The sequence below is a fragment of the Pelobates fuscus genome, chromosome 2, assembly GCF_036172605.1.
Source record: "Pelobates fuscus isolate aPelFus1 chromosome 2, aPelFus1.pri, whole genome shotgun sequence".
NCBI classification, from domain to species: Eukaryota; Metazoa; Chordata; class Amphibia; order Anura; family Pelobatidae; genus Pelobates; species Pelobates fuscus.
In genome coordinates, this window is record NC_086318.1 from 125,221,791 (window position 1) to 125,244,736 (window position 22,946).

Below are 22,946 nucleotides of genomic sequence, written 5' to 3' on the forward strand. Positions count from 1 at the left end.
TGTGTGTTGAATAGGCTCTTTGTAAAGTCCATTTGTATAAAAGACTGTGTGTTCACACTATGACGAATACTCTGAAGAGAAATAAGAAAAACAAGCAATAGGCATAACAGTGTGAAAAATGATATGTTGGCAATCAGCCAACTAGAAACCATGCGTTACGGTATGCAATACTTTTAAACGTAGCACAGTAGTACTCAAAGAGTTCAAAATAATTCTTTAAAAACACTCAGTGGGCACGGTGTATGGATACCCTATATCAGTAGCCTGATCACAAGCAGTTATGAATTATAACGAACTACTGAAAATGATCTCCGGTTTTTTCAGTTTGGGATAGATGGTCTTTTATGAGTGCCTGGGGATTGGCTTGGAAAACAATGAAATAATGCAAGTTCAATGTCAGATGTGGTCATAAGTGAATTAATTAAGCAAAGCAATTCATTATATCCATTACAGATCTCTTCAGACAGAGAAAATGTAATGGGGTCTCTATAGAATTCAGGCACAGTACTGCACTGTTCCTTCTCAAAGCTTTACTGAAGCAGAGAGTTGGGACAGAATTAGTGATGCAGGTTGTTACCTTCTTAGGTCCAGCCAATCCAATAACCTTACCCCAACATATGGCTAATTCATCCTTCACTTCATGTGGTGTAGTAATTTCTCTATGATCCTACTTTTTAACTGCAGTATGAGAGGTTTATTTGAATAGGTACATGGGTTATTCTTTGGCACCCTTCTAAAATGACCATTTCCAGCAGAGACAGGAATGGACAGGAACAGGAAAGGTTTTACTAACCTCTTACCAACCAGACTTTTGCTACACTGCTGGGGGATATGGGGGAAGCAATGATATGGGGTGCAGACTTCTAACGCTGCATTACACATTTGCACTTAAATTTTATTAATTATTTTTTCAATATTTAATGCAAGTTCATCCTCCATATATTTGGCGTGGATTGCAGGATGGCATGGTGCTTGGATTGTCCCTTCAAAAAGGGGCAGGCCGAACACTTCTTGAAATAGTTTTAAGGCAAATAATTGCCAAGTTCATGACTCCCTACATTCTGATGCTTCTAACTACAATAACCTATGTATTGATAAGCTAAGCAACCCTGTTTGATATCACTGTATGCAACTATATTTCACTCACCGAAAGAATACATATTTATCATTGAAAGGCCATGTTATAGATTTCCATTAATGTATGAAACTATTGCGTATGGCAACAGAAGTTGCACGGATTCCGTTTAAGAAATAAAACTATTTATGAGCACTGAACTATATATCCAACAAACCTATGTAGGAGAGAAAGATCTACTCAGTTTTCTCTTTTAAATAGTGAAAGAGGCTTGACTCTCTTATTGGTCAGAGGAGAGGTTACTGCCAAATCGGCAAATCCTGGGATCTATGTAACTAAAAACTGTGGTCAACTTTAGCCTACATCATTCCTTAAAGGATCACTATAGGTTCATAAAACCCAAACATGTATTCCTGACCCTAAAGTGTAAACACCACCATCTAGCCCCCCTGGGCCCCTCATGGCTCCATAAATATAGCAACATCTTACTGTATTCAAGCCAGAAGCTGTAGATCTGCATGCTGTTTGCCTCAAAAAATACAAGCAGTCTGCTGACATCATCAGAAGTGGTAGCCTGATCCAATCACAATGCTTCCCCATAGGATTGGCTGAGACTGACAAATAGGCAGATCCAGCATGATTCAAACACAGCCCTTGCCAATCAGCATCTCCTCATAGCGATGAATTGAATCAATGTATCTCTATGAGGAAAGTTCAGTGTCTGCATGCAGAGGGAGGAGATACTGAATGTTTGGATGCATTTTAGGCAGCCATGACCCAGGAAGGATCTCTAACAGCCATCTGAGGAGTGGCCAGTGAAGTTATCACTAGGCTGTAAAAATGTAAACACTGCATTTTCTCTGAAAAGACAGTGTTTAGAGCAAAAAGCCTGAAGGTAATGATTCTACTCACCAGAACAAATTCAATAAGCTGTAGTTGTTCTGGTGACTATAGTGTCCCTTTAAGGTTTTCCCTGTGCTGTTCGACTCGTTGCATATGGTAGCTAGACTAAATGACTTCTGATCATTATATAACATACATATGCAATAACAAAACTTGCACAACATTGCACACGTATAAAACAACTGGTATATTTAAGACTGACCTTTACACTACATGACTGACACTCCATCAATCACACCCTCACAATCAAAAATGATTTATCAAGTATAACTATGCTTTGCGTGTGTCTTACAAAGTAAAGTACGGTATAGCAAGGAGGAGGCAAGGAGAGTAGATAAGACACACACATCCTGAGCACAAAATAAAGATGGTGGTTAGAAGAATTATTTGAATATAAGAGTAGAGATATAGTGAGATAATATTAGAGCTCGGTAGACAACTGGCAAATTTTATTTCAGGTGCAGCTTGGGAGTCAATGGTGAATGGCAACTGAAATGAATGAGTCTAAGATTTTTTTGCATGGCTTATAATATAGGGATAGGTAGCCTAGTGGCAGGCCTATTATGACTGAGTTGAAGTAATCCTGACACTGAAGAATCATTGGCATATTCTTTAAGAAAATGAGTCAATATTTTTATTTTTTTATATGTGGCGAATGAAGGAGAGATCAGAAACAAATGTGACATTGGAGCAGTGAGCTTGGTCCAGTGGTGAGTTTTAGGTCTTAGCTACTTTAAGAGAGATTTCAGCTGTTAAAGTTGAAGGTTAAGGGGGCGGGACCTGGACGCCGAGCTGAGTGGACGCATGTGGGCTCAGCTCCTGCTCTACAGAACATTAAACGACGGCGAAAAGGCACAAAACAGCCCAGAAAACATAAAACTGGGCGACCACACAACAGGCAAAGCTAAGCTGACTACACAGATGTCACGCAAGCCACTTTTCATGCCGGATTGCCGAGATCCGCGACTGAGGCCTAACACGGCGAGAGACCCGAGTGCCGGGGGAGGCAGCCGATCCCCCGACATGGGGCCCGCACTGCGCGGCTCTACAGTCCTCCCGTCACCCCCCCTATGGACCGGTGGGGGATATCCCGGTCCACGCTTGGGACTCCTGAGCACCTACCACAAGAATCATTCATACCGAGCAGAGAACCACGCGCTGCGCCCAAGATGGCCGCCGCACAGCACTTGCAGCAGAAAAACAAAGACCCAGAGCTCCAGCGCTGGAGAATACAATTTGAGCGCCGGTTCGAGCAAATATGCCAAGCATTCTGGAGGCGCTTACGACTCAGACCTCCCTACAACGTCTCACCTGCTAAAAAGAAACAAGCAGCAGCGGCAGTCCAACCACCCAGCTCGGGGCAGGGGGCCCATACAGGGGTGCGCACACCCAGCCACTCCGGCAGCCGGAAAGCTTCCCGAAACAAAGCGACTACACCTCACTCCAACCCCAAGCGGATAATCATCCAGAAGAATAGATCCATGCTCAAACCACAAGCAGCACGGCGGTTGGCAAAGCGGAGGTCCCACACAGACACCCAAATCGGGCAGCTAAGCTCCTGCATACCCCGCAGCGCACAGAGGCCACAGCTCCTCAAGAGAAACACCCGGCCATGCCACGCGCTCCTATGGACAGCCCTTACCTTCCTCGAGAAACGGCACTCTGACAGAGGCTCCAGAGAACAAGCCATCACTGCAACGCGAGAGAACCACACGACCGTAGAGGGGACCTGCACTACAGCTGGAGGCCGGAGAGGCACAGTACAGCAGGACTCTTGTAACCCATATGGCAGGGCTCCGAGGCTATTAGCAGAGGGCATAGGTTAAACACGGCTAAAAACAAAGGAGCCGTGCGGGGAGAGAGTTTCAGACCCAGGCATAACGGAGTCACCTAGCCTACATTGTATATTTGCTTGCCTAAGGTCACTCACATATATTTACTGCATAACCTAATGTCAGGTAAATGTAAATCCATGCATAGCATAATATGATACCAAGCGTAAATAGCATGCATAGCACAGAGGTTAGTTAACATCCCACTGCTGAATAATACTTCAACTCCTTAACCATTTGCTAGCCTTCAAGCAGTGAGTTTATTGACACAATCTAAGTTTTCTGCTACCCCACTTAAACTCAACTTAAGTGCAAGTTAATGTTATTTTTGGTAAAGCTTGTTCCCAGTGGCTTCATATCTTGTTCAATCTTGAACAAGCTTAATATCTTGTTAAGCAGAATCATTTATTTGTCTAGATAGTACAGCAATGATACTTTACACTATAAACAAGAGCTAGACACGTTCACCTAGCATGTTGATTCCACAGGTTCCAGGATTAACCAGTTACTATCCTACTAAACACTATATGTAGACTTTCCGTGTAACCATGTTTTTTCACATAAAAAAAAAAAAAAGTGCTGTTAATGATGCCATGATACTGTAAAATATGTATTAATTCATCGGCTTGTACCCGCCATTGTGGCGATACAAGCGAGTGTGTTAAATCTAAGCACTGCAAAAATAAAGAATTAAAAAAAAAAAAAAAAAAAAAAAAAAAAGTTGAAGGTTAAGGGTAGATAACCAGTCTCAGCTTTTGAGATGTTAAAAGTTTGCATAATGGCATGCTATCCAGGACGGGACTTCATGTAGCCTATAACTGACAAGACAAAGTTCATAAATTCAATGGATCATGGTAGAAGTTTTAGAAGAGTATGACATCAGCATACATGTGATCCTAAAATCCAAAAGAATTGGTATGTTAGGAGAATGTAAACTTGAGTTACCCCAACAGAAAGAGTCAAGAGAGTGGAGAGGAGTAGATACCCAAAAAAGAATTTCTGAAAAAAGAATATTCCAAGAAATATTTGAATCAGAAAACCACAGGGTAACAGATTATATTACATAGGCCAACGTAGCCTGCATTGCTGTACAGTAAGTAAACAAGACAAACATTTCAATCTAACTAAAAATGTATGACATACGGGCACAGTAGGTTAAGAGGGCCCTGCACAAATGAGCTTACAATCTAAAGCCAGACGATAGCCAGTTACAACGCAAATACCATAACACTATGCATACATTTGGCATCATACAATGAAAGGCTTGTGCACAGATGTACATAGAAGTGCTGTGAAGGCAAGTATGCATTAAGATGGGTAAAAAAAGATGTAAAACGATACCAACTCCTAGCTCACCTTATTCAGATATTCACGTGTTGGTAATTTGTGTTTGGCAGAATCTTCACCAGCAGTGCCAGGTGCGTTCAGGACAATTACACAAGCTTTGTGTTTGCATTATGCTCTCTGCTTTGTAATTACTTGGTTTGTTTTATCATAGTCAAACCTGAAACACCACTGAACTTCATCTAACACATTACTGCATTTTTTTTCCACAAATGGCCAGTAGCTTTATTTGCCATAACACCACATGCTTCATGATTACTTTGTAATATAAAACAAATAATGGGATTTTAATAGGATACTGTACAATGATTATAAATTTGGCACACTAAGTAATTTTTGTATAATTATTTTTTAAATACTAGTTCATACAATAATTACAGCAATATTTTTTTCATCATATCTTTTTAGAGCACTTCAAATTCTTAGATCTCTGCCTGTGTGTAGCATGCCAATAGGTTGATTATTTTAAATTTTTGCAATGTTCAGGGTAAGTTGTTATAATTTAGCACTCCGCTAGGTTCTTGTGAGTGGGTCTATATCACCCAGTTCACCTTTTTTATTGCATCTATGTGTGCTAGGTGTGAGGGTATTAGCACGGGTGTCATATCTGCTATATAATGGACATTTTCATTAGTTATACTATAAGTGCCTTTATTTGCATAGAGCACTTTTTTGTTTGTAATTTATATTTTTATACAAGACATATCACGCAATGTACATCTATAAAAGCCCTTTTAGTAAAGAGAAATGTCGAGTTTTTTCAGCAAATACCAAGTTTTTGGAGAGTTTTAAATCTTAGTCAATCAAGGATTACATTCATAAACCATATACTGAAATGGTCATTAAAGGGAATCTATAGGATTAGGAATGCAAAACCTCTAGTCCCCCCACCTCTCAAATACCCCCTTTAGCCCAGGCAGCTATAGGGTTAAAATACTTTAGTCACTTACCTGATTACAGTGTTGCTTTCCCTCGCCAATGGGTCGGCACTCCGCCTCCTCCGATGTCATCCGATGGGGGGCTAATGCGAATGCGCCACAAGCACCACAAGCACATTAGTGGTCCATAAGAAAGCATTGCTGCAGTTTTAGTCCTACAATGTAATTATTGCACGTTCTCAAATCCTGCAATGTTTTACATATCAGGACTAAGTGGGACACTGCCCCCAGACCACTTCAATGAGATGAAGTGTACTGGGTGCCTATAATGTCCCTTTAAGAACATGCCCATGCTTTCTTGTTGATTAAAGGACCACTATAGTGCCAGGAAAACAAACTTGTTTTCCTGGCTCTATAGGGTCTTTGGGTGCCCCCCACCCTCTGGGTCCCCCTCCCGCTGGGCTGAAGGGGGAGGAAGGGGTTCACCTCTTACCTTTCTCCAGCGCCGGGTTCCCTCGGTGCTGGGGACTCTCCTCCCTCTTCTGACGTCATCCGCTGAATGCGCATGCTCGGCAAGAGCCGCGCGCGCATTCAGTCAGTCCATAGGAAAGCATCTCAATGCTTTCCTATAGACGCTGGCGTCTTCTCACTCTGAAAATCTCTGAAACTGCTATGTTTACAGCTGCAGGGTTAACCCTAGATGGACCTGGCACCCAGACCACTTCTTACTGTCCAGTGTCTTTCTGTCTTCACTTGGCAGGTGTGTCCTGAACTGTTTATGCTGAATAATGTTTGATTTATGCATGTGATAGCATATTGGCTAGCACAATGATTCAATTAAATTGTATTCCTTATAAAGTGACAATAACATGCCATTACACATTCATTTTAATGCAATTGCAGAGGATGCTGAAAGCCACATCTCCTTATTTGCAGAATACACACAATTAAAAGGTATTATTGTCTGAATGGGGAGATTGTGAATATTAAGACCGATGTTTGCGGTTTGCAGATAAGATAAGTAGATAGAATGCTATGCATTTCGGGAGCATGAACATGCCAACGATCCTATAAAGTGGACTGTGATCGGGGGAATTCCAATAGAGTAATTGAATAACTGTGGGCAATGGGATGCAATTACAGTCAGTAGCTATATAATGATTTTCCTTTTAAAAGAGGGATATTGACAGAGCAAGAAAATAAAATGTTGTCTCTTTAGAAATCAATAGTACTATCCCACCATATGTATGCAGTACAAGGCTGGACATTAATTCTCAAGAACATTAAGAGCCTGAATGAATGGTACTAACATTCACTAAGATCTGAAGAAACGTTATTTCTATTGCTTTGAAAATGGTTCTTTACACAATTTATTTATAAATGTGCCAATTTCTATTGAAATCAGCATTTTTTTGTAAAATGAATGAAAAAAAAAGGGGCCCACTCTTCACACATAAAACATACTTCATTAAGCTAAAATACATTGAAATTTTATTTTCAAAGGCATGTTGATCCAGGACGAAGTTAAATTGCTATTTTGGAATCAATACAGACTTTTTGAAGCAAAATTGTAAGAGTTTCACTGGCCACACTGAGTTATTAAGAAAACAAATATTCTATTACGTGAATAAACCACAGAATTAAAATAATACATACGTGACTGGCTGTCTAGGCTGCTCACACTGTCTGCATGTTGGAGGTTGTGTTTGTGTAGTTGCTTGTAAAGGCTGAACTTGGCAAACTTTTTGGATTTGCCAAATCCTCGAATTCTTGAAGCATCTACAACTTCTTCTCCTTGCTTGGATTGGACTTCTGTGCTAGTTTTCTTATGACTTTTATCTTCTCCATTCAGAGTTTGTGATGAACTTGACAGCATCTAATAAAGAAAAGTTTTATTTATCTAGCGATATGGGCAAATCCCTTTATATTAATGCAACACAAATATTTCTAAATCCCAGTATTTAATAATTAATACATAATCGTTCTTTAAGGAAAAGCGCCCATGTAAAACACTTGATACCCGTCTGACTGCCCAAACCCTTAGATTTCAACAAACATAGTGATATCAAAGGGGTATTCAAGTAAGCGTGAATTTGTCAAGGATTCAAAGTAAAATTAAAATTTAGGCCAAAATAGCAAACTGAATTTCATATTTAGGGCATAATAACTTGACAGCAAAAAAAATAAAAAAAATATTTGCAGTCTCTACTCTTCTCAATTTAATTACCAACCCTGTTTGATTTTCTCCCCTAAAGTCTACATATACAACATGAATGTTAGCTAGCTTCATGACAAAAGCATAAAATGTGTCATCAAGCATGTACAAGTGTATATAATACATGCAAGCTACACCATAAACAAACTATGTTCAGAATATATATATTTATTTATTTTTTTACCGTGTTTATGGCAGTAGTTGATTGTGTTGCTATGACTCTCTTGACACTACCAATGTCAGTCAGTCTGTGTTCATCGTCATCCCAACGTCCGTAAGCCAGGTCAATTCCTCCAACAAAGGCCACTGACTGGTCAATCACAACAATTTTCTCATGATGAGCCCAAAGATATACAGATGAGGACATATGATCTGGGTGCCTCATGACCTAGAGAAAAATCACATTTATTTGATCAGCCATAATTCTAGTTATAGATATTATTTAGTTGGAAGCCCCAATGATCTGCTCCAGCTAGATCAAACTAACAGTGCTAAAAATATATGAAGACAGTATTTTCTATACTATGTCACATGGCAATTGCCAAGTTGGGGTTGGAAACAAGGCCCTGCAAAAGTTAAAATACTGGCTCATCCCATCTTTACACCCTATTTCTGGGCTATACTCTTTCTATACAGTCTTGTGACCAACATAGTATCATAGTTCTGTGACTCCACACTCGGGAAAGACCCACCCTGTTCGAGAATGACCTGTTACTGTTACTCACTGCTAGGAGATTTGTTGATGTCGTCTTACTTTTGTCTTGCTAAGCAAAGCTAAAAATCTGACGAGTGCATCATTAAAAGTTCAGCAATGAAAATTCTAACGGTTTTGTAAAGTTATATTATTTAGATATGATTTCTTTAAAGATATTCTTCCAATGTGATTGCTAATTTCTTTAAGTCCCAAAACTGTCCTTTTTTGGTCCTGTTCAAGAAAAATATGTCAACAAAGTATGAAGTGGTCTTCTACATTGATGATTTCTGAGTCAGCAGATAAAATTCACCTGCAGTCACTCATACCTTAATGTTTGGGTGCAAACGCATCAGTGTCCTTTTGCTGTATTCACTGTTGATTCCCAAAGCCAATTCCACTTCTTTGTAAAGCATGATAAATATTTTGACTCCTTCTTGCTGTTAAAAAAAATACACCAGGAAGCAAACGGTTATTAAGGATGACAATGAAAGTATTTTGAAACAACACAGCCTACTTCTGGGAGTGCTTAATGGGATATTTTAACATATCCCAAAAGCCAGATTGACATAACTGAGCAAAAAAGTGCTAGATTTATTTGGTGTGGAAGATACTATGCTAGTGGTAGATAAGAAAGTGATGGGATACAAATATATGTGAAAGGGAACAGGTGGAATTATGCAGTGATAAATGGTAAACATGACTTGTCACTCACAGAGCATCCCTTAAAGAGCTAGTTTAGTTAAAAAAAATTCCTTAAACTATTTTAATAACTATAACTGATTTTATAATTGTTTTGCTCATTTATTTTTATTTTTTTCTTCTTTTATTTTGCTTCCAGGGTACTATGGAAAAAAATGGCATGTATGTTCTAAGATACATAACATTTTACAATCGGAAAGGAGTCTTAATGTTTCAAGATTAATTATTATATGATCACTAAAACTGGCCCTAAGTTTTTACAAGTAATGATGAGGGTTAGTGAGACCGTCACCTGCAGAGATGATAACTGTGTCAATGCTTCTGTTTGAAGCCCACCAATGTAGCAAATTCTATTCCGCTGTAATGCAGTGACTAGTAAAATAATATCAAATTACTAAAAATTGGGAATGATACTCTAACCTTTTGTTAATTTTTAAATATGTCCCGATGTTCAGGTATTTCTAATCGCAAACTTAAAGGGACTTATTTGGTCAACCTTAAAATGATCCAAAGTTCTGCTGGCCTTCTGGGAATCTAACCATTTCAATTTTTTTTTTTCTTTTAATTTTGAAAGAATATATTATACATAATACAACTAATTACCAACTTTACCTAATAATTATCAACTTTACTTAATTAACAAAAATGTAATGTGAGAACTTTAAGGAAAGTGTATTTTAACTCTACAAATTGTACTTCCCCATAAACTCAGTGGTAGTATAATGTGCAGACTTTGGATGCTGGGAAGTTTCACAATCTGATTTAAAATAGTTTTAGAAAAAACGAAAAACAAAGAGATTGAACCCAAAGACTCCTAGAACCAGTAATATGTAGCTGTTGTTGTGCTTAGAGAGTCACATAAAGTTTAGTCTCCCTTTAACTAAATGCCAATAGTTAAAGGGACACTATAGTCACCAGAACAACTACAGCTTATTGGATTTGTTCTGGTGAGTATAATAATTACCTTCAGGCTTTTTGCTGTAAACACTGTCTTTTCAGAGAAAATGCAGTGTTTACATTACAGCCTAGTGATAACTTCACTGGCCACTCCCCGGATGGCTGTTAGAGATCCTTCCTGGGTCATGGCTGCCTAAAATACATCCAAACATTTAGTATCTTCTCCCTCTGCATGCAGACACTGAACTTTCCTCATAGAGATACATTGATTCAATTCATCGCTATGAGGAGATGCTGATTGGCAAGGGCTGTGTTTGAATCATGCTGGTTCTGCCCCTGATCTGCCTCTTTGTCAGTCTCAGCCAATCCTATGGGGAAGCATTGTGATTGGATCAGGCTACCACTTCTGATGATGTCAGCAGACTGCTTGTTTTTTTGTTGTTGAGGCAAACAGCATGCAGATCTACAGCGTCTGGCTTGAATACAGTAAGATGTTGCTATATTTATGGAGGCATGAGGGGCCAGATGGTGGTTTTAACACTATAGGGTCAGGAATACATGTTTGTGTTCCTGACGCTACAGTGATCCTTTAAAGGACCACTCTAGGGCCAGGAAAACATACTCGTTTTCCTGGCACTAGAGTGCCCTGAGGGTGCCCCCACCCTCAGAGTCCCCCTCCCGCCCGGCACTGGAAAGGGGAAAAGGGTTAAAACTTACCTTTTTCCAGCCCTGGGCGGGGAGCTCTCCTCCTCCTCTCTGCCCCGTCGGCTGAATGCGCACGTGCCGCAAGAGCTGCGCGCGCATGCAGCCGGTCGCATAGGAAAGTATTATCAATGCTTTCCTATGGACGCTTGCGTGCTCTCACTGTGATTTTCACAGTGAGAATCACGCAAGCGCCTCTAGCGGCTGTCAATGAGACAGCCACTAGAGGATTAGGGGGAAGGCTTAACCCATTGATAAACATAGAAGTTTCTCAGAAACTGCTATGTTTATAAAAAAATGGGTTAACCCTAGCTGGACCTGGCACCCAGACCACTTCATTAAGCTGAAGTGGTCTGGGTGCCTAGAGTGGTCCTTTAATGTGACTTTATATATACAGTGACAGTGAAGGTAAAAACTATTAATACAGCTTAGATTGTGCGAAGCCAATAGTTAATTCTGTCCACTTTAGCAAAACATTGATAACATGAGATTGTGGCAGTTGCTGTATATTATTCCCCATGTGGCTTTAGAAATATATCACTCTGTGGCTTGTGCTGCGTGTTACATATATACAATTGTTTCTGTTTTTCTCTGATTAACAAACTCACCGCTTTTCTTTTTAAGATGCAATCTAATCTCCATCTGTTTCCTTCTACAACAGGTCTCTTTAGAAAGATTTCTGGACTCAGCCTTAAAACATACAAATAAGACAAGACTTATTTTCTGAAAAAAACATAAATGACAACTAAAACAGCTATAAACCTGGTTGTTTACTAAACCAAGATTTGAACAAGGAAATACAGATTGTAGGTATAAAAGAAATACATCATATTTGACGTTCAGATTTTTATACAGGCAATTTGCAAATTCCTTGTTTAATGAATAATCCTGATTATGTATTTGGTTTTGAGAAGGACACTTCTATTAGGAAGAATATCTCGTCTCACATTCTGACTTTTAGCAACAACTTTGTCAATAACATTTATCCCTATGTGAGCTAATCCACCCCAGTGGTTTCAGACTATTGTGGATTTCAAAGGTTTGACAGCTTTGCTCTGGATAATGTGGAAATGATATTTTGAGCTAACTGAGCAATAGTCAAAGGGCTGAGTTGTGGGTTACAGGACTGTCTCTGTTTTTGCCAAACATTTTTCATGCTTCTGCTATCCTCCTACACTTTGGTCAATATTCTCTACTGATAAAAACATTAGGAGATATGAAGGCAGACCTCAGATCTCAAATGGATTTAAAGGACCACTATTGTGCCAGGAAAACATACTCGTTTTCCTGGCACTATAGTGCCTCTGAAACTGCTATGTTTATAAAAAAAAAAAAGGGTTAATCCTAGATGGACCTGGCACCCAGACCACCGTATTAAGCTGAAGTGGTCTGGGTGCCTAGAGTGGTCCTTTAACTAAAGCCAAAAGTGAAAAATGACATGTTACAAATGCATTGGCAATGATAAACTGAGCGTACATATTGTCCATATAAAGGAAAATATTGCTGGTTTTGAGTTCTGGGAAACAGCAGAAAAATGTTTGGTTCATAACGAGACTATGATGTAAAAGGCCAGGCCATCTCTCTCCCAAAGATATCAGCTTGCTGTGAGAATATAAAGTACAAATACCGCAATGTTTACACAGCTTTAAACACTATACTGCTATACTGCTAATCATGTTCAATGCATAAAGCAAAACTTCATTTCTCGAGGCGGCTTGGTAAGCGTAATCATTTTATACATGGCCTGACACAAAATAATTACCACACGTAGTGTAATTAATATACATGCTGTGATCCTTGTTTGTAGATAGCACGGTCCTCTAGGGCAAAACATGCACAGTCCTTTTATTTTCTTATAATCCCGGCAACTTTATTTGTAAATTTACACATCAGGCAGCAGCAAACGAAACATAAATGCAATGTTGTAACACAAATCCCTACAACAAAAAGCCTAGCTCGTCTGAGCACTAACTCACATCAGATTCCCTATCTATCAGGGGTTAAACTATAACAAAATGTGTGGGTTTCACCAACCTAGTGTATTTGTCCGCTCTCAGCACTCCAGTGCGCCAAGCCAGCCTTGACTGCTTCCTTTTCTGCACTCCCAGTGCTCCAAGCCAGCACTCCCAGTGCCTCAAGCCAGCACTCCCAGTGCTCCAAGCCAGCACTCCCAGTGCCTCAAGCCAGCACTCCCAGTGCCTCAAGCCAGCACTCCCAGTGCCTAGTCTCCTTGACTCTCTTACTGGAGAGAACACCCTCTCTCCTACCTGCTTCCTGAGAGGAAGCCAGCAATCCCCCTCTACCTGCCTAGCAGGGAGTGGTTTATTCCCACTGCTACAGCTGATTATCAGCAGCTGAGCAGTGTGTTGCAGACAGTCCAAAAAACCCTGGCCTGGATCTATGTCTCCCATGAAAACCACTAAACTGTGGAGTGGAGCATTGGCCCACCCTTCTCTCCAAATACTCCACCCCAGGGGCCCATAACTAAACACAGCTTTGTGTTGTACAAAACACAAACTACATATACTCCCCCTGGGGTTAAATGGCTTCTCTGCCTTCACTTTATCACAATGCTCTCAATTCTTTTCACAGCATTTTGGTATGGAATTAGGAACGTTTAGACAATAATGTGAGCTACACATAAATACATTTGGTTCATACCGTAAAACTGTATATAAAATGCAAAGTAAAATATATACTTTTTGCATGCACATATACATATTACATACACACACGTTTTATTCAATGAAATGTAAGATGGCCTGAAAGAAACCATTTGGTTTCATATTGAGAATAATAATGCAGGGGCAACACTTTGATGTTGGTGTCTGCATATTTCATTAATATTCTTTGAAAGTGAAAATGTTTCAAAATGATTTCAGCCTTCACAGCTGACTACAGGCTTTTCTTGCACCCTTTGAGAGTACTGTAACAATTAGGGTCATTCACATGGTAGGAAAAAAGGACAATTGAGCTTAGTGGTAAGCAGTGGGATTGGCAGACATCTTATGTTACATATGAAATGCCTTGTACTAAGATTAGTTAGGGACATTTATTGTCTCCAGACAATTAAAGCCCCTAAAGAATATGTTCTCTTTTTTCATTTTACAAAAAGTGCCCATTTCAATAGAATTATGAATAAATCTGGTTACATCAACCTGACTTTCAATCAGACTACCAGTCCTGTTACTTCCTGGTTTATTTATCTCAGTGGAGCTAAACTCAGGAAGCAGAAAGGGAGGGCTTAGAAAAAGAAACATAGAAACATAGAGTGTGACGGCTGATAAGAACCATTCGGCCCATCTAGTCTGCCCAGTTGTCTAAATACTTTCATTAGTCCCTGGCCTTATCTTATAGTTAGGATATAGGCTTATGCCTATCCCAGGCATGCTTAAACTCCTTTACTGTGTTAACCTCTACCACTTCAGCTGGAAGGCTATTCCATGCATCCACTACCCTCTCAGTAAAGTAATACTTCCTGATATTATTTTTAAACCTTTGTCCCTCTAATTTAAGACTATGCCCTCTTGTGGTAGTTTCTCTTCTTTTAAATATAGTCTCCTCCTTTACTGTGTTGATTCCCTTTATATATTTAAATGTTTTTTCAAATCCCCCCTGTCTCATCTTTCCTCCAAGCTATACATGTTAAGATCCTTTAACCTTTCCTGGTAAGTTTTATCCTGCAATCCATAAACCAGTTTAGTAGCCCTTCTCTGAACTCTCTCTAAGGTATCAATATCCTTCTGAATATATGGTCTCCAGTACTGCGTACAGTACTCCAAGTGAGGTCTCACCAGTGTTCTGTACAATGGCATGAGCACTTCCCTCTTTCTACTGCTAATACCTCTCCCTATACAACCAAGCATTCTGCTAGCATTTCCTGCTGCTCTATTACATTGTCTGCCTACCTTTAAGTCATCAGAAATAATCACCCCTAAATCCCTTTCCTCAGATGTTGAGGTTAGGACTCCATCAAATATTCTGTACTCTGCCCTTGGGTTTTTACGTCCAAGATGCATTATCTTGCACTTATCCACATTAAATGTCAGTTGCCACAACTCTGACCATTTTTCTAGTTTACCTAAATCATTTGCCATTTGGCTTATCCCTCCTGGAACATCAACCCTGTTACATATCTTAGTATCATCCGCAAAAAGACACACCTTACCATCAAGACCTTCTGCAATATCACTAATAAAAATATTAAAGAGAATGGGTCCAAGTACAGATCGCTGAGGTACCCCACTGGTGACAAGCCCAAGCTTCGAATATACTCCATTGACTACAACCCTCTGTTGCCTGTCACTCAGCCACTGCCTTACCCATTCAACAATATTGGAATCCAAACTTAAAGATTGCAGTTTATTGATAAGCCTACTATGTGCAACAGTGTCAAAAGCCTTACTGAAATCTAGGTAAGCAATATCTACTGCACCACCCTGATATGTTTTCCAATTCACATCAGGAAGATTAAAGTCACCCATGATGATAACTTCCCCCTTCATTGTCATTTTAGCTATTTCTTCAACTAGTAGATTATCTAACTCTTCAATTTGTCCTGGGAGCCTATAAATCACACCTACACGAGTTACTGTGTGATTACCAAATTCTAACGTAACCCAAACGGACTCTATGTTCGCCTCACTAACCTTTATTAGGCTAGATTTTATGCTATCCTTCACATACAGGGCCACCCCTACCCCTTTCTTGCCTTCCCTGTCTTTTCTATATAAAGAGTACCCTGGTATTGCTATGTCCCAGTCATTTTTGTCATTATACCATGTCTCAGTAACAGCGACTAAATCTACACTATCAGTTGCCATTATTGCCACAAGTTCATGGATCTTATTCCCTAAACTGCGAGCATTTGTAGACATGACTCTATACTTATCATTTTTTAACACACTTGCTACAGGCACCTTCTGTCCTTGTTTTGGGGGACAATTGGATTGATGTTTTATCACCCTTCCCCCCCCCTCCTAGTTTAAATACATCCTAGCAAAACTTCTGAACTGCTCCCTGAGAACATTTGTTCCCTTTTGAGAAAGATGCAAACCGTCTTTTTTGTACAGTTTATTTTCATTCCAAACAGAGCTACCATGAGAAATAAAGCCAAATCCTTGCTCCCGACACCATTCACCAAGCCACAAGTTAAAGTCCCTAATACGCTTCCGCCTGTCATTCTGAGTGTTATGCACAGGCAGAACTTCAGAGAATGACAGTGTGGAAGCAACCTGCCGTATATCATTGGCAAAAACACTAAAAACTTCCTTAACCTCTGAAACCTCATTGCAAGCCAAGTAATTTGTCCCTAAATGGACAAGTACATCCAATTCCCCTTCCTGCTTTGCTTGCTTAACAATATTACAGATACGTCTCCTGTCTCTGTGAGCAGTAGCTCCGGGAAGACACCTCACAAGACCACCATTGTCCATCTCCACACCTCTTATGATGGAATCCCCCAACAACAACTGCTTTCTATTAGGCCTCACCATAGTCTTTAAGCCTCTCTGCACAACACCACTAGCCTCAGTGCCTCTCTGCACAACACCACTAGCCTCAGTGCCTCTCTGCACAACACCACTAGCCTCAGTGCCTCTCTGCAAAACACCACTAGCCTCAGTGCCTCTCTGCACAACACCACTAGCCTCAGTGCCTCTTTGCACAACACCACTAGCCTCAGTGCCTCTTTGCACAACACCACTAGCCTCAGTGCCTCTTTGCACAACACCACTAGCCTCAGTGCCTCTCTGCACAACACCACTAGCCTCAGTGCCTCTCTGCACAACACCACTAGCCTCAGTGCCTCTCTGCACAACACCACTAGCCTCAGTGCCTCTCTGCACAACACCACTAGCCTCAGTGCCTCTCTCCACGACACCACTAGCCTCAGTGCATCTTTGCACAACACCACTAGCCTCAGTGCCTCTTTGCACAACACCACTAGCCTCAGTGCCTCTTTGCACAACACCACTAGCCTCAGTGCCTCTCTGCACAGCACCACTAGCCTCAGTGCCTCTCTGCACAGCACCACTAGCCTCAGTGCCTCTCTGCACAACACCACTACACTCTGAAAGTGCAGAAAATGAATTATGTAGAGCAACAGACTGTGCAATATGCCATTTATCCGCAACTCTAAGTCTACCAGATCCTACAGTAATCCATCTGCCATTCCTAGTATGTCTCTGTGGCAGTGGCTTTGCAGCAGTTCCAGCCTGAGTTTGTTTACCAGATAATTTACAAATCTCAGACTTCAAAAATACAATCTCCTGCCGCAAGATAGAGAACTGTCTACAGATTAGACAACAACCAAACCTCAAAAAGTGGAACGTGAAACAAATGCATAGCAACTATTACACTGAACTAAGTCTGCCATTCCAATGAGGTGAATAATTTAAATCAAACAAATCTTAACTTTTTATTTATCCTCCTGAATACCTCCGATTACCTCCAGTTTCTCTCCAACCACACACACTTAGAAGAAACACTTAGATGAAGCAACCAAGCTATATTAGCCAAGCTAATGACAACAACCCTTATATACTCCTAAAATCACCACCCACTAGGAATATTTAACACCTGGGTAGGCCTCTGCTTATTTGCAAACAATAGCTAATTTAAACAGCAATCAATAGCAAGTAGCTCACTAATCAAATCAAATGCCTTATAATTACCAACAGGAAATCAAACCTTGTGCAATCAGTAACCTTTTCCTACAGATGAATCTTACCTGTAACAGTAAAAAAAGAAAACTCTTAGCACAAATCTTAGACAGTTGAAGCTTCTGTAAAACTCTCCAGAATATCTCCAACCACACACACTTAGAAGCAACACTTAGATGAAGCAACCAAACCAAGACAAGAGAAATGCATGTTTTGCAGGCTGTTTTTAGATATTCACCGAATGCAAAAATGCATCATTAAACACATACATGTCTTTATTGGGGAGGGCAGGGGTGTTTACTAAACAATGATGTTGTATTTATTTTGCATTTGTGCAGTGTAGTGTCCATTTCAAAGAACACCCCTGACCCCTAAAGCACTTTAGCTTGCTGACATGCATTTTTATAAATTAACAAATTAACTCCCCCCCCCCCCCCCCCCATTCCCCAGTTGACAATGAGACAACCCGTCAGTTTACGTCCTGGTTTGTTTATGTCACTGAAACTAAAATCAAGAGGCAGGCAATTACTCAGATCACCTGCCTTGCAAAGACTTCTCATAACTCTGCTCAGGGAAGTCTATGACTTTCTATGTCTGTGCTGGGCAAAAAGAGGTCGGCTTGCAAACGCTAAAGACAAGAAATCCGCAGCCTTCAGATACTCCTGACGAAAAAAATAATAATTACATGCAAGAGTGTTTTTATTCATTGTATATCTACTAAGATTTTCTTAATGTATGGATGTAGGATAGATAGGAAGCATCAGATCAGATTCAGAAACTGCCTAATGGCTTTGGATAAAGCCACCATGTACTGTTAATATTGTCCACTGACCCTGCAGCAGATATGGCACAACTATCTGGGCCGACAGTAATACAGCTCAGAGTAGGTAGTATGGATAAGAACATATGGTGATGGTAATGTCCTCTCTATTATGACAGGCACTGCAAATGCATGGTCACCTTGATCCATACTTGTGACACAAATCCTAAAATGGGACCCCTAATGGAGGTTTAACCACAGCCTTTAAATCATCTTTCCATTGAGAACAATGCATTTTATAGTTTGCAAGTCATTTCTGTTTTCTAATTAAGTACCATGTGGATAACATTACAAAAAAAGTGTGTTTTAGAGGGTTCACAGTTTCAGGTATTTCTATTGCACTAATAAAAATATGCAGAATACGAACCACCAATCCGTGATGAAAATTTCCTCTTTTGCTGCTTCCATAGCATCTGCCACATCGTGAAAATACCCTTTAGCATTGACATACCTAAAATACATCAAAAAGATCAATATTAAACCTTCCAATTCCCACACTGGAATGTTCCAATAAACAGTGGTGCTTATTGAACGTATATTACTGAGGTCTCTGAAGTGTAAAGATTTAGGTCAGGTGTAATTGCGTGACTTTAAATAAACAAGAGATTTAATATCAGGTCAAAGGACAAAACGGTAATAGGAATGCAAAGTAAGGTAATAATTCTAGGGCAAATGACCCATTACATGAGTACTTTTTTAGACCTGAGGTGAGGTGATTTACAGGAACCAATTATTTGCAAGGTATACTTTCCATGTGCCAAACCCACTGAAGTGCCAATTAAATGAACATCAATTAAAATTGCATTTATTAAACTTCCTATTAAAGCTAAAGGCATTGGAAAATGTAATAAATGACAAACTTTATTTTGTCCAACTACTTGACGAACTATGACGCACATTTTTGATCCACACATAGTATGGCATTTATTGCTTAATGCAATTATGGCAACAAGCAATATATTGTAAAAGCAAGATGATATGGCACTCAAATATTCTTGGTCGTAACAACAGACGGTCATGTGTCACATGTGTGAAACTGTCTAGCCACTAGTTGCTAACCTGTGTTGCCAGGGACCCAAAAATCTATATGGTATTATAATATTAGCTCAGACCCATTATTTGATTCCAGCAGAATATATAGTAAAAAAATAATAATCCGTAGAATACCTTCAATAGACTCTTAACAGTGTCAAATGGATTTCCACTGTACTAGGCAAGGCAGTGCTGCTACAATGTCATGTGCCCTTTACTACCTTTGGTGACTCAATTAAATTATATGGGGCTTAAGTACCACTGTTTGAGCCGGTGATAGAGCTATTTACAAAACAAATGTAGAAGGCATTGCCCTCCTACATAGGACAAACCTCCAAAAGGAGGAGATAAAGCTACAGGTTAATACAAAGTTAAAACTGGGAAATGTTTTTGGAACTGGTTTGTGGTATGTAATTTATTAGATTTAAAAAAAAAAAAAAACACGATTTTGAAAAAACCACAATCAATAAGTCATCACTTCGCTCTAATAAATGGATAGTACTTTGGGCAAGGAGAAAACATAAGAATTCTGGGAACATCTGAACAGGGTGGGAGGAAGGGGAAAGAAAAAAAGATTTATCATCATTAATCTGTGAATTCCAGAGCCCAAGAGACAAGCCTAATGATTGTCAAGCTGTCAAGAGAAAACTATTTCCACATATAATTCCAGTACCCAGTACAGAACATGGGAAAAAGCAAAGGCAATGGTTATCCGATACTAAAACACAAAGGTTACGTTTTATTTAAAGGGACTCTATAGTCACCATATAAAAGCAAGAAAGACAGGTCCCCCAGCCTTCCTTCTTGCTTTTATATGTACTTTCATTCATTAAAAAAAATTTCGAGGTGTTTTTATATTAAAAACTTACCTCCGTTCCAGCGCCGAGCTCCCCGCTAGGCCGCGCCCCCTTTTTCGTCAAAATGACGAAATCGCGGGGCCCAATAGGACGCTTCTCACAGCTTCGCGCTGCACCAATCGCGTTCTTCATAGAGCAGCATTGAATGCCGCCCTATGAAGAACCTGAGCGCTTTACCGCGCATGTGCGCGGAATGCGCGTTCGCGAGCTGAGCTGTCTGACTGACAGCTCAACTCGCTTTCTAAAATTATCAATAAGGGGGGGACCTACTGTCCCCCCCCGGCCCCCACCCCTGTGCGGCGGGTGGGGGCCCTAAAATTATCAATGAGGGGGGGACCTACTGTACTGTACCTAAATACAAAGGGGGGGGACCCTAGTTAACCCTTCCCCCCCCCAAAAAAAAATATCTCCCTACCTACCCCCTCACCCTAAAAATAATGAGGGGGGGCCATTAACTAAAAACCTGTAAAAAAGAAAAAATGAGATAAAATCAACTTACCATTCGATATTTTCTTTCTTCTAAAATCTTCTTTCTTCAGCCCCCAAAAAGGCCAAATAAAAATCCATAATAACCGACGCAATAAAAAAAAAAAAAAACGAGCGCAAAAAAAAGAATCCATCTTCACCCATGGAGGGCTCTGCGCAGACAGCTCCGCAGGGCGGGGGAAGGCTTATAAAGCCTTGCCCCGCCCTGCAATTAGGCTAAGAACACTCTGATTGGTGCTCTTTGTCATTTTACAAGCGTTGGAAAGTTCTTTGGAATTTTCCCACGCTTGTAAAATGACATAGAGCACTGTGATTGGATGGATTTCAAGCCATCCAATCACAGTGCTCTGTGTCATTTTACAAGCGTGGGAAAATTCCAAAGAACTTTCCCACGCTTGTAAAATGACACAGAGCACTGTGATTGGATGGCTTGAAATCCATCCAATCACAGTGCTCTGTGTCATTTTACAAGCGTGGGAAAATTCCAAAGAACTTTCCCACGCTTGTAAAATGACACAGAGCACTGTGATTGGATGGCTTGAAATCCATCCAATCACAGTGCTCTGTGTCATTTTACAAGCGTGGGAAAATTCCAAAGAACTTTCCCACGCTTGTAAAATGACACAGAGCACTGTGATTGGATGGCTTGAAATCCATCCAATCACAGTGCTCTGTGTCATTTTACAAGCGTGGGAAAATTCCAAAGAACTTTCCCACGCTTGTAAAATGACACAGAGCACTGTGATTGGATGGCTTGAAATCCATCCAATCACAGTGCTCTGTGTCATTTTACAAGTGTGGGAAAATTCCAAAGAACTTTCCCACGCTTGTAAAATGACAAAGAGCACTGTGATTGGATGGCTTGAAATCCATCCAATCACAGTGCTCTGTGTCATTTTACAAGCGTGGGAAAATTCCAAAGAACTTTCCCACGCTTGTAAAATGACACAGAGCACTGTGATTGGATGGCTTGAAATCCATCCAATCACAGTGCTCTGTGTCATTTTACAAGCGTGGGAAAATTCCAAAGAACTTTCCCACGCTTGTAAAATGACACAGAGCACTGTGATTGGATGGCTTGAAATCCATCCAATCACAGTGCTCTGTGTCATTTTACAAGCGTGGAAAAATTCCAAAGAACTTTCCCACGCTTGTAAAATGACAGCTCAACTCGCTTTCTAAAATTATCAATAAGGGGGGGACCTACTGTCCCCCCCCGGCCCCCACCCCTGTGCGGCGGGTGGGGGCCCTAAAATTATCAATGAGGGGGGGACCTACTGTACTGTACCTAAATACAAAGGGGGGGGACCCTAGTTAACCCTTCCCCCCCCCAAAAAAAAATATCTCCCTACCTACCCCCTCACCCTAAAAATAATGAGGGGGGGCCATTAACTAAAAACCTGTAAAAAAGAAAAAATGAGATAAAATCAACTTACCATTCGATATTTTCTTTCTTCTAAAATCTTCTTTCTTCAGCCCCCAAAAAGGCCAAATAAAAATCCATAATAACCGACGCAATAAAAAAAAAAAAAAACGAGCGCAAAAAAAAGAATCCATCTTCACCCATGGAGGGCTCTGCGCAGACAGCTCCGCAGGGCGGGGGAAGGCTTATAAAGCCTTGCCCCGCCCTGCAATTAGGCTAAGAACACTCTGATTGGTGCTCTTTGTCATTTTACAAGCGTTGGAAAGTTCTTTGGAATTTTCCCACGCTTGTAAAATGACATAGAGCACTGTGATTGGATGGATTTCAAGCCATCCAATCACAGTGCTCTGTGTCATTTTACAAGCGTGGGAAAATTCCAAAGAACTTTCCCACGCTTGTAAAATGACACAGAGCACTGTGATTGGAT

The 22,946-nt window shown here is 40.3% G+C and overlaps 1 protein-coding gene across 3 annotated transcripts in view; it reads right to left on the reverse strand.

Annotated features, from left to right (window-relative positions):
* PLD1 (phospholipase D1) overlaps nt 1-22,946 on the reverse strand; it is a 179,337-nt gene that overhangs the window by 29,390 nt on the left and 127,001 nt on the right. For all 3 annotated transcript variants that reach the window (XM_063442682.1, XM_063442681.1, XM_063442680.1), the window contains exons 11-15: nt 19,089-19,172; nt 11,848-11,929; nt 9,268-9,378; nt 8,432-8,635; nt 7,689-7,908 (exon numbers count right to left, since the gene is read on the reverse strand). In XM_063442682.1, the coding sequence (XP_063298752.1) occupies nt 7,689-7,908; nt 8,432-8,635; nt 9,268-9,378; nt 11,848-11,929; nt 19,089-19,172 (701 nt within the window). The remainder of the gene's footprint in view (nt 1-7,688; nt 7,909-8,431; nt 8,636-9,267; nt 9,379-11,847; nt 11,930-19,088; nt 19,173-22,946) is intronic.